At 39.8% G+C, this 14693-nt stretch overlaps 1 protein-coding gene across 1 annotated transcript in view; it reads right to left on the bottom strand.

The window, feature by feature from the left end:
* The window catches only part of CACNA1C (calcium voltage-gated channel subunit alpha1 C), a 681102-nt gene that overhangs the window by 116828 nt on the left and 549581 nt on the right, over window positions 1-14693 (bottom strand). The window contains exons 31-32 of the mRNA XM_054988003.1: window positions 4651-4734; window positions 4029-4112 (exon numbers count right to left, since the gene is read on the bottom strand). Coding sequence (XP_054843978.1) covers window positions 4029-4112; window positions 4651-4734 — 168 coding nt within the window. The remainder of the gene's footprint in view (window positions 1-4028; window positions 4113-4650; window positions 4735-14693) is intronic.

Below are 14693 nucleotides of genomic sequence, written 5' to 3' on the forward strand. Positions count from 1 at the left end.
CATCCCCTCCTGGTTAGTTGATGCAAAACAAGTCAGCACGCAGGCATACACGGCAGATTTGATCAGACCCTCAAACAGTGAGCAAAGCAAGAAAGCTCCTGTAGTGGGAAGGGCAAAAGGGAGATGCATCTGATTGGCACACTGTTTTGTTTTGTCTGGGAAGACAGAATTTTTCCAATCTGCAGCTACTAATGCCTATCTGCTGGGGTGATGGTTTGCATACCAAATGCCGCAAGCAGCAAGGGTATTTTGCTAAGACAAATCAACAGTACCATCCATTCTCTTATTCAGAAAGGGTTATTAGTGCAAGAGGATTTCAAACAATTCAGAACAAACTCCATCCTTAACTGATTTTCAATTATCAGTGCATCAGATATTGTGCAAAAAAAAAAAATTAAAAAGAAAAAAATCAAAACCAATTAATTTCTTACTAACAAATGTTAGGAATTAATAGTAAAGTTTTAAAAAGAGAAGATTTAAACATGCCAGATAATAAAAAGACATGTGCAGAATTCTATAGGGACTGTATAGTAGGAGGTAATCTTTAGAGGGGATTCAGGGAACCATTATTAAAGATATTTGTAGGATTGAGACCTTCTATGCAGGGAAGGAGAGCCCCAGCTAACTTTTCAGCTAATATAAACAACTTGGATTAAGCTCAGTACCTAACTGAGAACTCCCCTATTTATTAATATTCAGTCAGAATCGGTTTAATTAGGACAAGCTACTTGATACTGGCTGTTTTCTTAGACTACAAGAACAGATTTAATCTAGCTCTAAATATGCTCAACAAAAATTGGGTAAAATCTCACCTTTAATCATATTTGCCATCTTACATGTGAGATTAAGCAACTAAAATGAGTTTAGGAGTCATCAGTTTTGTGAACATGGACTAAAATTTACCTGCCAATTCTACACTTTCCTGATAAATCATGGGGCCAGCCTACAGGAAGTGGAATAAGTATTTTGAATCTCATTTAGTTGATTTCAGTTCTTGGTCAGAACATGACCAAGAACCAATGTTAGAATCTATCTGGAATGGGCTCAGATTTATCAAGCTATCTTTCTGCATATCAGCCCACAGTTTAATGTTTACAAGCATTCTTTTATTTTAGAGCATGCTCCCAGTGCTATTGCTTTTTCAGAAAACAGTCAAAGATCATAAGCACCAAGTTGGTCCATAGAAAATTCTAAAGACAACAAATGTTTAACAGCTTTTTCTTATGATCAATCAAAATAAACAAAACAGCAACCTTTTGAGTTCTGTATCAGCGCAATCCTAAGAAGAGTTACTCCAGTCTAAGCCCACTGAAATCAATGGGCTTAGACTGGAGTTACTTTTCTTAAGATTGCAATGGAAGCCTCTTCATTGGATGTTCAAAAAATTACTTGCTATGTGTGATACTCAGAACCTCTGCAAGGGTGGGGCTGGTTATGATGGTCTGCCCTAGGAAGCTGATGAAATCAGAGAGTCTCTGGTGTCTCTTAGGGAGTTTCTGGTGAGTAAAGTTAGTATTCCTGTCACAGTCTTGGATGACAAGTAAAATGCAGAGCCGATGCTCTGAAGCACACTTTCCCTTCTTGTGATGTCCAGTATGTGCCTTGGTTTACTGGGGAGCTTGGGACAATGAGGTGTTTGGAGCAAAACTCAAAGCAAGTTCAACCAAAGCACTGTACTGTGCCAACTGTGTGGTGATGGTGGTAAAGCAAGCTCACTTCTCAACTACCCTTGCATCTGCACAATGCCATCTGGAGGAGCTTTTCTGGGTTGTGAGGGGACTCTTATCCTGGGCTGCTAAAGAGGTGGAACCAGAAAACTCTCACTGTCTCTTTTGTGATGCATTTTGTAGATATAATTGCTCACATCTGCCACAACTTAGATGCCACAGTTGGTTTAGTTCAATCTCAGGATGCCATAGGAGCACAATCAGGTCCTAGCGGCATGCATGACTTTTAGATGGTAAGGCTTGATGAAGTGGATGACCCACAATATCTAGGCTGAACCACTGCCTTTTGTGTTTGTTGATGTCAAGCCGGATTGGGTTTGTCAAGTGAGTCTAAGGAGTAATGAACATCTTTGAGAGAGCCTGTCATGAGACCCCTCCTGAAGAAGGCATCCCTGGACCTTAGTGACTTAAATAACTACTTCCAGGTGGCCAGCATCCCATTGTTGGGCAAGAAGCTCAAGCAGGTGGAGGCTGTGCCACTTCTGGCAGACTTGGAGGAGGTGGATTAGTTAGACCAGTTTCAATCCAGATTCAGGTCTCGGTTTGGGATGAAAATAGTCTTGGTCACCCTGACTGATGGAAATTTGGAGTGAGGTACCAACAATACACAGATGATGCCCAGCTGTTTCTCCTTAACACGATCTGAGATGGGTGGGTAGAAGTACATAACAGATGCCTGAAGAAGATAATGGGATGGATGACCAACAGTCAAGTAAATCTCACTCAAGACATGACTGCATTGCTGCAGGTCAATGACAAAGCTGCTTGAGGACTGAGGAGTCAGCCTGTCCTGGAGGAAGATGCACTTCTCATGAAAAAACAGTTTTATAACTTGAAGGGGGGGGTGCTGCTGGATCCTGGCCTATGATTTGAGGCCTAGGTCTTTTCCAAGATATGTTCTGTCTTGAAAAGTGTGAGGAGGTCATAATGATCCATGGTCTGATCATTACTGTGGACTACTGTAATTCCCTCTGCACAGGGCTGCCTTTGAAAACTGTTTGAAAACTTTAGCTGGTCCAAAATGCAGCAAATAGGCTGTGCTTTGTGCTTCTAGTTTTCATTGGTTGATTTTAAATGACTGCCAATTGTAATTTTATGTTTTTATGATTTTATTGCATTTTGTGAGCCGCCTCAAGCAGGTCTCTGAAGAGGCAGCATATAAATGTTTTGAATGAATGAATGAATGAATGAATGAATGAATGAATGAATGAATGAATGAAATATTTTAAATAGTCCTAATTAAAAGGAATTACACGGATGTTGTTTTCAGAATTTTTCTATAAACCAACATTGTTACGTATAAGTTCTGACAGTTTATTGGGAAAGGAGTAGAATTGAGAAGAATGACTTTAAAAAGTGAATGTTTTGCAAACATAATTTCCTTTTTAAAATTTGTCTATCACTGTATAGAATCTTTTAGCATCCTTGAGATTTTCAGTGTAAAGACAGTTTCTCCATATACAGACATGTAAAACCAGTGATACTGTATACGTTCACTGGTATATAACTTCCCTCTTACAAAGAGAAGGGCAAATGTCTCATCAGTTCCTCTCCTCCCCTTCCAATTCCTTGGTATGGTGAAAGCTGACTATAGCAATCAGTGGTTGGATGGTGTTAGTGCAGGAAATGAATTGGATATTACGGTCCATATATATATTGGATATTTTTTACAGTGCAGGTTTTTTACCACATGTAGTGAGAAGAATATTAATGGAGAGATAAATTACATCCATCCACAATACATAAAAAACATGGAACATGAGCAGATTTTTTGAGATTGTGTGCTTATATTTGGGGGGGAACTTGGGAATATAAAGGCCTGGCAGAGAACATTCCACGCATGGTTCCCACTTTTCCTCCTCGAAAGAGTTGCCTATAGATCTCTGTGAAGTAGCAAGTGTCCCAGTGCCATGGGAAGTTTGATAAAACTTTTTGAGAAATCGCAGTTGTCAACTTGGGCTATTTTTGTAACTTCCTAGGACACAGACCTGCTATGTGCGTGCTTACTCCACATAGTTCTTATTAAGTTTCCTACTATACAGTTTTTACTCATGCCGGGCTGGTTATGGGGGAAAGAAAATGATGCAACAATCAGAAAATCCTCAAAGTTGTTCCAAAAGTTAAAGAAACAGGCAAAAACAAAATATTCAGAACAACTGAAGAAAGCAATCCTTAAAAAAACTTTAAATAAAAAGGTAGGGGAAGAAGGGAAGAGAATAAAAAAGAAGAGATTAAAATAACCGGAAGAGACAAATGAATGTTAAGAGCAGGCACATTCATGGACAGACGCCAGCTACTTACGTTCACCTCGGTGATTGCTATATCAACAATGCTACCCACAACAATCAAGGCGTCAAATGTATTCCATGCATCACAGAAATAGTGCTGCATGTGGCAGAGAAGCCGAGGAAAAAGAGAAAGAAAGAAACAAAGGGGAGGAGAGAAAGAGAAGAAAAAAAGAAATATAAAATTAAAGAAAATAAAATCAAAAGAAAAAAGCGTGAAAGAGGGAGAGAAGAGAAAAAAATAAGAAAAGAAAGAGGTTACGTGGGCATATTAAAGAGATTCTTACCACTCTACAGTACTGGCTGCTCAAACCTCTGTAACATGATGGAGGGCATCAACAAAAGCCTGGTTAGTTAAGAAAGTTACACTCAAACATGCCTTTTTTGTTTTTTGAGGGAAAAAAGCACATGTAACCCTAACTCTGCACTTTCACCAGTCACAGCTGTGACAAGTGAAAAAGAAGGAGGTATTCTAACCCCCCTCTTTTTTTCCCCTGGGAGAAGGACGACGGCAAGTTCAATAAAAGCATGACTAGAGGGAAGAAATCATAAACCAGAACGAAAAAAGAAGGAAACAAGAGGAGGAAGAATAGAAGGAAGATTTGGTGGCATCCTAGGGAGGGTAGAGTAATACTCACATTAGTTTCACTGAGAATGACGTCTATAATGCTGCCAATTACGATGAGGAAGTCAAAAACATTCCAAGGATCACTAAAGTAACCCTACATAAGGAAGGGGCAGGCAGGATGGGGATTAAAAAGGAATGTTAGACAGACAAAAACAGTTCAAATTGGCATTAGAATTACTGCCCTGGTACCACCAAATGGCTTTAGAGTATTAATAGCTAAGGGCTGGGTTTTGCCACGCAAGCTGGCATAACTCAAACAAGCAATCCCATTGAAATCAAAGGAATTGGGTGTTTATGTAAGTGTAAGAACTATCTGTGCGAGTGCCAACTGCAGGATGGAATGGTCCTGACTGGTACAAAAAACGCGATTCCCTCTAGTTAATATTGCGTCAATCCCTGCTCTGATATTTTTCTTCTCTCAGGAAGGACTATAGATTTACTTTGTCTGCACAGCCACTAGGCTTGTATTTATAGTTACTTGTGGTAGAACTAAAAGTGACGCTTTAGTTTCACGCCACAAGGAACAGAGACACAAGCCATGGGGTTTTTTTAGACCGGGGCAGTATTCTGATGAGACTCAAGGTTGATTCACATTTAGCCACTGTGGCATGGGAGTTGGTTCCTTTCTGGTATCATCTCAGCTACTGGAAGTCTGCATTAGAAGGAATCACATATTATATCTACTGAAGTTTTAAGAGTAACCGTGGACAGTTTATGATTTTTTTAAAAGAAAAATATTTTCATGTCATCTTTATTCTGCCTAAATCAGATTGCACTAATCTGCAACCTAATAGGCAAATCCCCATGGAGCTCTGTTTACACTCAGCACAAAGAGGATATTTTCCTATGATTGCTGCTGGCATGGAAATGTAGGTTGACAAGTCGGCAACTCAGGGGCTTGCGGGTTGGGCATCATTCACAGAAAACAGACAGGCTCCCTAGGTTTTCTGTACACAGCTCTAAAAAGTTCCATTCAGGGACTGAAAGCTGGGCCGTTTGAGAGCTGAGGCCCAGAATTAGTTAAAACAGAATAATATTATAATATGATTGATAAATAAGCTTGTACAAGAGGTAGCCAACACTGAGCAAATAAAGCCTACATGATTATGTCAAGGCAGCCATCCTTGCCAACAGTTGGCAGGCTTTCAAAAAGGCTTTACCCCAACCCATTTGTAACATTTCCCAATTAAATGGATAACCAGAGTTGCCATCTTTCAACCAGCTACTTTATGTTATGTAACAAATGTCAGTTTCAGCTATTCATTAATCTACTGAACTCTTCTCTGCTCTTGTTGATGAAAACTAAAAATAAGATTTGGTTTGCCTTCTATTTGATTAATAATTGGAGATTGATTGCAAGTTATTTTCAAGACAATAAGGCATGGCTTGCAAAAGTTCCTTTTTTCCACATCCTGCTCTAAAATTATCCTATTTTTTTTTGGTAATCTTAAGAAATAGCACACACCCAGATCTCTGGGTGTTTACATCAATTTGGGCCCATCTGACCTCCATGTTTCTCCAGCTGTGGACTGTTTTCAGAGAGAATGAACCCAAGTGGCACAGTGGTTGCTATACTTAGCACTGGGAAGATCAGGTCATGGGTAAAATATGAGCCTGAGTTCCCAAGAAACTTTACAGGAAGAAAGAAACGGGAGGGGAAGAGCAACAGATTCCATCGCTGGCAATAGAAAGGCAAGGTTTAGGAATCAGAGAGAAAAATGACTATAATCCACCACTCAGTCAGACACTGACTGAGAGTTCCTTCAGAATTTACAGTGCAGTCCAGTTACAAATATCAGAACTGGAAAATGTTGTTTAATTTATATTTCATAATATTTGGAGGAGTTGTTAGTGTGTTTTTTGGGGAAGAAAAAGGAAGAGAGTGTGGAGTTAGAAAGAAATTAGATGAATTTCTGAAATACACAAGGAACATTTCCATGCACAACATGGAACACAGGCTTACTGTAAAAGTGGACACTTAAAACATGGAGGGCAGACTTTCATTTGTTACCCAATGATAAATAGCTTGGTGCATTGGGAAAGGAAGGAAGAGTGCAGGAAATCAAAACTGGGGGACATCAGCCAACGCCAACCCTACGAAATTCACAGTAAAACATAAAAATGAGTATCACGATGATCTCCAGCATCTCTAGGAACCAGGTGGACCTAGAAAAAATCTGTAATTAGAGACTCACATCACAGGGAAGGAGAAAAATGCAGATTAAAAATAAAGAAAAAAGATTTCTTGAGCAATAATATGACACATACATGGGTTGCATACGGACTGGCAAGAATATGCTCATAACTAGAAATTGGACATCTTATTCATAGTACCTTTATGGTTCAATGAAGTTAGGGAAGTAGATTAGTGAAGTAGGTCTGTCTAAACAATCTTTATGACAACTACCCAAAGTTTCTAAGGCTGTGTACAAAGTATAACTTTCTATAACCTTGAAGGTCAGTATTTTGCATCCTTCCATGAACGCTTGTCAAATAAGTTTTATAAGGTTTCATAGTGCTTCAAGCTGTATCACAAAACTAGCTACCAAAAACATGACAAGCATGTGTCTGTTTTGGTGCAACTATTAGTGCAATCATAAGCACAGTTACACCCTTCTATATCTAGATGGGTAGCCATGTTAGTTTGTCAGTAGCAGTAGAAAAGAGCAAAAGTCCAGTAGCACCTATACGATGAACAAAATTTGTGGTAGGGGTATGAGCTTTCGTGAGCCACAGCTTGCTTGAGCTGAGGCTCACGAAAACTCATACCCTATCACAAATTTTGTTCATCATATAGGTGCTACTGGACTCTTGCTCTTTTCTCTTCCTAGATCTGTTGACTTCAATAGACATAGAAAAGTATAACTCTACTTAGGATTGCACTGTATAATAAGCAATTGCTGAATATTATTTTAATATCAAACATGTTATTTTGCCTCCCAAAAGCTCAGAAAAGTTTTGAAGGTTTTTTAAAATTTACATGAAAAGATAGCTGTATGTGCACTCTTGTAATTTGTAAAAAAGGGAAAAAATCAAAAGTTTTTATTAGGAGAGAAATTTTACAGAGCAGAAACAGCTTGTAATTCAATCTTGTAAATTTTACTAATTTACTGATCAGGGGAAACATCTGCTTTTAGGGAAAAGGAAGGAATGGGATTCCCCCTCCCTGAACGATGTAGTAAGGCTCTTTACCCTCTTTGGTTATATGTGCACATTTATAAAACTAATGATGCTTGATCAAGTTCATATCACAAAGGGTAGTTAGAGGGAAGACAAATAATTGTACACAGCCAAAGGAAGTGCAAATAGAACAGGAAGAAGGGTTTTTAAAACATAGGTCTGATGTGGAATTTGAAAGACAAGGTGGCCATGCTAGCTGGTTGCAAGAAACTCCTTTCACCATATCATGTCTATTTATTAATCTGAATCCTTGAAAGTGAGTAGGGAAAGGATTTTTAAAAAAATTAATCACAGGAGATGCTTCCATCCAGATTTTGTCAACTCTGGAACAGAGTAGGGCCATTTCCCCACGGTCTAAAAATAGTGTGAACACTGCCAGCTTCCTTGCACGGTTTCTGATGTTTTGTAATGGGTGACATCAGAAATTACATTTTGTAAATGGGAAATGTTGGAAATTGGGTGAGGAAGCCAGCAGCATTCCTGAGTATCGTGCTATTTTTAGACCATGGGCCTAGATTTTGTGCCAATATGCATTTGCCATATTTCCTTTTCATTACCAACTAGTATTCCCAGTAAAGCCCATTAATAGCTGGCTAACCAGTGGACCAAATTTTATACTCAATGGAGCACTAAAGTAAATGTAGCATTTTTAGTCTGCGTGTATAAAAACTGTGCTCCATTATAATCAATGGAAATTTCACCATGGATTGCTATTAGAATAGGATTGTGCCCAAGGAGATGGGCATGGCACTATTACTACCAGAAATGTAGATACTCAGTTGAGGTGTTTAAAACTGAGGGCAAAACATAATTAACATAGCAAAAGTTGCATTTTCTGCCATAGTAGGATCTCATTTTTATACCAAGATAGTTCAAGTTGCTTCCTGAACTTTCATGAAGCTAAAATATGCTAGCGCTGCCGTTACCAAATTGTTACATGTTCGTTGAACTGTTTCACAATTTACTGGCTTTGCATTCCGTGCTCTATATCTGCCTTTCTTCCATCATGGAACCCAAGGCGGCAGGAGGTCTCCCATGTAGGCACGCATCATTCCTACAGCTGCTTCAGATTATACCTTGGGTTCCCTTTAACACACACTATGATCAAAGGACAAGAATTCACATTTTTCCTATTCTTGTCCTAATTTTAAATAGGAATCTTTAACAGTTTTGCCACTTTACTCAACTATCCATCTGACATTTCAAGTAAGACTAAATATAACTTCAGGATTTTAATGCCCCCAAACTTTGCCATTGATATCTCTTCAAAAAAAAACAGGCTTGAAATGATAGTAATTCAGTAACCAATACCAGTCAAATATATAATGTAGCCCTGCGGTTCATAAATCTGATTTGTTTCACCTGTATGAAAATCCTTCCTTAAAAAGCCAGCCTTTCTTGTATGTTTTTGTCTTGGTTTAGAGAAGGCAAAAAGCCGTCAATGGTCATCAACACAGAAAAGGAACCAGACTCCAGCGTGGAAATTGCTTGCTTGGCCCACAACAACGAGCTCATTAAACCACATTAATTGTTGCACACAGGGCTCATGGAGGGAAAAGCTCTTTGAGGAAGGAGTTTTCAGTCTGATAAAGAGGATGTACTTTCCCACCAGAAAATTCCTTATTGCCTTGTGGCCTTTGTTTTCATCCCAGGAGAATGTTGGAAAGAGGGAGCAGAAATGATGGCACTGTTTATTTTTGCAACTGAAAAGTTTAGAGTGCAACACCAAATTTTCCTCCACAAAGGGAGTAATTTTGCTTTCACGTCAGAGATATGGCTATGTTATCAATCTGTTGAAGCCCCCAAGGGATTATTCACAACATTCTGGTGGGAATTTCTTTAGGGCATACGGTACCCTGAACACTTTTAAAGGAGGAGGACAGGAGGCTCAGTAGTTTCTCATGAAGAACAGCAATTAGAGTATAGTATTTAATTCTTTTTCCCCAGTGGAAGAAAAAGAGAGTGACTCACCTCATCATCAAATTAGTTAATGAAATCACTGATCATAAATATGCAGTAGCTGGCTGGTGTGGAATCTCATTTGTGCAAGGAAAGCAGGCTGCTCTAGCTATTCACAGTGCACCTGCCTATCAGCTCTCACTTTCTTTGCCTGCTGAGATCAGCTAGCAAGAAGGCCAAGTGTGTTTCAGCACTAATGGAGCCACTGTGGTCTATGGAGACCACAGTTTTGACATTCTGTGAAACTGATCTCTTTGTAGGGTATCAGGCAAGCCTTGTTAAAGCAAGGGAAATCATCCGATGGAGCCTATTTGAAGGTCTAAGCGCAGATCCCCTCAGGAATCATATTAAGGACTGATCTGTAGAAGAAAGCAATCACTATGTTTACGTACTAGCTACTTCGCCTTCTGCATGGAGACCCTGTGGGTGGAGAGCATTGATTCTAACAAGGCTATGACCCTGACACTCCACCTCAATGCTAATTATTTGATTAGTTATTCCCTTACTTGGCTCACATGCATGCAGACAGAAAAGGCCTGCAAAGGCTGAGGAGAGTTTATCAGAGGGACCTGTTTTCATTGTTGGCATGCTCATATAGGACTTAATTAAAGCAACAGTTTCAACTGCCAAGACTCAGTCCAGGAATACATGAAGCAACAATAAATACATGGATGTCTTATCACAACATCAGCTTCTCTGAGCAATTCAGCAACCATATCAGCCCCCACCATCTGGTAATGCAGTTCTAGATCAGAGCCCATTGTTTCCATGCAGGCTTGACCCATGAGTCCTCTCAGAGCCAAGCTGCAAGTGACGAATTACACTTGCATGGCAAGTGAACAGACTCAAGTGTATTCCTCCCTGTTCACTTGCACTCCACTTGATCAAGTGAACAGGGAGGAATACATGTGAGTCTGTTCACTTGCCATGCAAGTGTAATTCGTCACTTGTCACTTGGGTCTTAGTTTAGAAAGATGTGGGACTTCTGAGTCTAGACCTGATATACTGAAATGCAGTTCTCTAGCTAGTGGACAATGCAGGCTTCCCATTCACACATCTCCTTAACATGAGAATTCAACTCGAATGCTTTTATCATGGCATAAGATATCATGCTTCAAATTTCAGTTATGAGAAATCCAGAGCAGGATGCAGGTTCACTTCACTTTTCATGTTCACAAATTTCTGCATAGTTTGCACAACAGTGTAGACGCTATACAAACTCTATAGCATGTAAACCCTGAAAGTTAATTTAGTTTGGTACTCAGTGCACAAACCATTAAAGCAGCACGTTTGCAGGACAGCTTTATGCAGATATAAGTAAGAAGGGGTACAGTTCTCACTATAGCGATATAGGCTGTCATATCTATAATACCATGGATGTAACCACCTGCCCAATAAAATCTTGATATAGTGTATCCAGTTTAGTTCTGTGCATTTAACATTTATAGGATGTCATAAATTGTGGGAATGTTACAAAAGAAATTTCATATTTGAACATTTCTGTGATCCCTAGAAGTAATCTCTGGAATTTTTAGTTTTACTGATTCATCATAGGTGAGAGTTATATGCTACTCTTCCTAAATCTCATTTTCCTCATGTGTGGAAAAATGGAATTGATTCCCACATTTGCAAAAACCTGAAAAAATGTAATCTATGCACTATCCCTTAGACAAGCTTTCTGTTCAAAGAGAGGATCTTAAGGAGGAGCGAGACTATGGTCAAATCCACATTACTCATTCTAAGTCGCATGTTCCCCGCATTCCCCACGCAATCCCGAGTGCCGGTCACATTACCTCATTAAACAGACACATTTCATTCGCATTTCTCCCAAATATGTGGTCACAGGTTTTCAACGGGAGTTTCACGGTGGCCGTGAACGGGCCAATGCGCAATTTACGCGGTTTTTTTAAAAACCACCCCCCTTCCTGTCTCTCCGGCCGTTCCGAGAGTTCCTATTGGCTGATTCAACTCGCAAGTGCTCCGTAGTCTGCAAAAGACTGTTTTTGACTTCATAGCATTGGATTTATTGATTATGCTGTTTCTGAATCAAATCTGGTAGTTTGAAAAATCATTTTGGGGTGAATCCATCCTCAGAACAGACTCGCGAAACTTCCTTTTTAACTGTTTTTTATTTTTTTTAATTTTATATTACTGTAATATCGAAATTATGAAATATCAAAATAATGACACTCCAAGGAAGTGAAACTTCAGTAAAATTCAGGCACTGAACTGTCCTGCATAGGAAATGCCCACGAAAGCTTCCCACATGCTTCCAAATTTCCAGAAAAGAAATGGGAGAGAGCCATCAGTGCTGTCAGTGGGGGAAAGAGAGGCATCATTATCTTCAATGATGTTTCTTTATAAGGCAAGATCGAAATAACGGAAAAGTGCGCTCAAAATTTTTTAAAAAAATGGGCGGGGAAAAAGGTCCCGCCCAAAAAAGCGGTTTTCGAGCGGCCGTGTGACCGGAAGGACGCACGAGAAAGACGGATTGGAAGCAGGAATGTGAACGAAGAGGAAAAAATCGTGGATTGGAGGCAAACGGAAGATATCCAATAAACATGCGGGTAATGGGTGAATGTGGATTCGACCTATATGAGCATCTTACAGTTTTCAAAAACAATGAGCTTTGCTAGGCAACTGCTGGTCTGATAGTTTAACATCTAATTTTATCTGAACATCTATGTGAGAAGAACTCAACTGCTTGCATCCAGTAATTTAACAAGTAGTTAGAAGGTTGAAAAGTCCACATGACAGGCCAAGAAGCCCAATCAAACTTAGCTGACAATTTGTATTAGCTGAGCTGCTTAATATTGCTACACTATATTTGCATTTCCAGAATGAGATGCCCTTTGGAACAGCCCCTGTCTATGGGGCTCATCTCTGAGTTTTCAGTCTCAGCGTATGATTCATCGGTGTATCCAAGAATATAAAATATATGACTCTTGTGGAATACTACAACAGCAACTGACACCAAGCAGAGATAATGAATGTTCTGTTTAATTTACAGCCTCATTTAGCTATAACTGCAATCATGGTTAGCGTTGCCTAATAGAAGAAAGAAGAACTGTGAAGGGCAAACCTGACTGGGGATCATGGCAGCATCTTTTTGCAGAGGGTTTGTCAGCTTTTACCCTCTTAATGGGTTAATCAAGAGAACAAAACAACCACTGCAATTTGACTACTTCCTGTATTTATGAGGTGGTGCCTTAGGGAATCATTCACACACCATAGTATTTAATTTAATCCTTAGCAAGTAAAGGAGATGAGATCCCAACTCTGGTCTGTCCCAAAGGCACAAATGTTCTTCAACAAACATTATATTTTTCTTTGCTTATCCAAGAATAAAGCAATCCCGTACAGTCTTGAGTCTCAATGAGAAAGACAGGCTATACATGAAGATAATAATAATAATAATAATTCTAAAGGAGTAAAAATTACACAATCAGAACGAATCTGGTCAACTACTGAGTGGCTAATGCCTGTGTAAACTATTCCTGATGGAAACTACATACACTATAACATAGAAAAAGTTGCTGTCTTTGCTTCTGAAAGCCTGTCAATACACTGAAAATATACACTTGGTTGATAGCAGTAGAAAAGAGCAAGAGTCCAGTAGCACTTAAAAGACTAACAACATTTGTGGGAGGGTATTTTGTTAGTCTTTTAAGTGTTAACTGGACTCTTGCTCTTTTCTACTGCTACAGATAGACTAACACGGCTACCCATCTTGATCTACTTAGTTGATAGACTTTAGAATTTTAAAAATAGTTATATAATAATATAATAAATACCATCACATGATCTTACAAATATTTTAAAAGGCCATATGCTCACATAAGTAAGATGCCCACAAGGACTTGCAGGGGGCATCTAATTTTCCCCTTGGCCACCATGTCTTCATTCCATTCTCTGTCACATTAGCCTCTCTCCTGCTTCCTTCTCTTCTTCCCATCCACCTTTGTCTACCCCACTGTCTTCATCCCCCCCCCGCCCCCAGAGGCCTCTCCCCTATAGCTGGGCTCAGTTGTATGGAGGGGAACCTGCAAGGACTTACAGGGGATACTTCACTTTCCTCTGTATCCCCTTTCCCACACTATTTCTTCTTTTCCTCCTCCTGGCAGCCTCCATATGCCCACCTTTCTCCCTGTCTTTCCTTCAAACCCTTTCTCTCCTTCAAACCCTTTCTCCCTGTCTTTCTCTCCTTCAAACCCACCAAACAAATTCCCTTTTAACTGGCCCCCATCTTCACCTTTATTTCTTAATTCACGTCATTCATTCCCCGCCTTTCTCCACAATGGGAACCCAAAACAGCTTAGTTCATTCTCCCTGCCTCCAAATACCCTGAAAGGTAGATTTGGCTGTGAGTGTGTGACTGGATTAAAGTCACCCAGTAAGATTCCACAGTAAAGTGGTGATTCAAACCTGGGTCTCCCAAATTCTACTCTGACCACTATACTACACTGGATTTCATGGGGGGGGGGGCTGTTGTATAATGTAAGTCCTAGAATCGATTATGTTCTGTGTCAGCAATTTTTCAACCCCATTTTGGATCCTTGCTAATACTATGTCTTTGTAAACTTGTATTCATTTACCCTATGACATTGTTTATGGAAATGTTCTTGACACTATTCATTTCCTAATCTCACACTATGGAATCTGCCTTGAGTCTCAGTGAGAAAGGCGGAATATAAATGACATTATTATTATTATCATTATCATTATTAATGATGATGATGATGATGATGATGATGATGTCACGCTGGAGGGGTGGGGTGGAGGCAGCGGGGTGGGAGCTTCAAAAGGAGGAGGCGCAGCCCAGGAGGGGGTGGGCGTTGGAGAGCGGAGTGGTGAGGCAGAGAGGGCGGGGGAGGAGCAAGGAGGCTGGGGTGCAGAGCCAAAACCACTGCAAGC

The sequence above is a fragment of the Eublepharis macularius genome, chromosome 9 (genome assembly GCF_028583425.1).
Source record: "Eublepharis macularius isolate TG4126 chromosome 9, MPM_Emac_v1.0, whole genome shotgun sequence".
Classification (NCBI taxonomy): domain Eukaryota; kingdom Metazoa; phylum Chordata; class Lepidosauria; order Squamata; family Eublepharidae; genus Eublepharis; species Eublepharis macularius.